General features: G+C 61.0%; 1 protein-coding gene across 1 annotated transcript in view; it reads left to right on the forward strand.

Moving 5' to 3' along the window:
- Window positions 1-3: 3 nt before the first annotated feature.
- Window positions 4-241, forward strand: part of CHST14 (carbohydrate (N-acetylgalactosamine 4-0) sulfotransferase 14) — a gene marked incomplete at its 5' end in the record, with an annotated part of 730 nt that continues 492 nt past the window's right edge. The window contains 1 exon segment of the mRNA XM_010085693.1: window positions 4-240. Within this exon segment, the coding sequence (XP_010083995.1) occupies window positions 4-240 (237 nt within the window).

The following is a 241-nucleotide window of genomic DNA, read 5'->3' on the forward strand; positions in this document are numbered from 1 at the left end:
CTCCTGGTCAGCGACAAGTACCGGTTCCTGTACTGCTACGTGCCCAAGGTGGCCTGCTCCAACTGGAAACGCATCCTCAAGGTGCTGGACGGGGCCCTGGAGAGCGTCGACGTCAAGATGAAGATGGACCACAAGAGCGACCTGGTGTTCCTGGCGGACCTGGCGCCGGAGGAGATCCGGTACCGCCTGCAGAACTACTACAAGTTCATCTTTGTGCGGAACCCCGTGGAGCGGCTGGTGG

Source organism: Pterocles gutturalis, unplaced genomic scaffold (genome assembly GCF_000699245.1).
Source record: "Pterocles gutturalis isolate BGI_N339 unplaced genomic scaffold, ASM69924v1 scaffold19845, whole genome shotgun sequence".
Lineage (NCBI taxonomy): Eukaryota > Metazoa > Chordata > Aves > Pterocliformes > Pteroclidae > Pterocles > Pterocles gutturalis.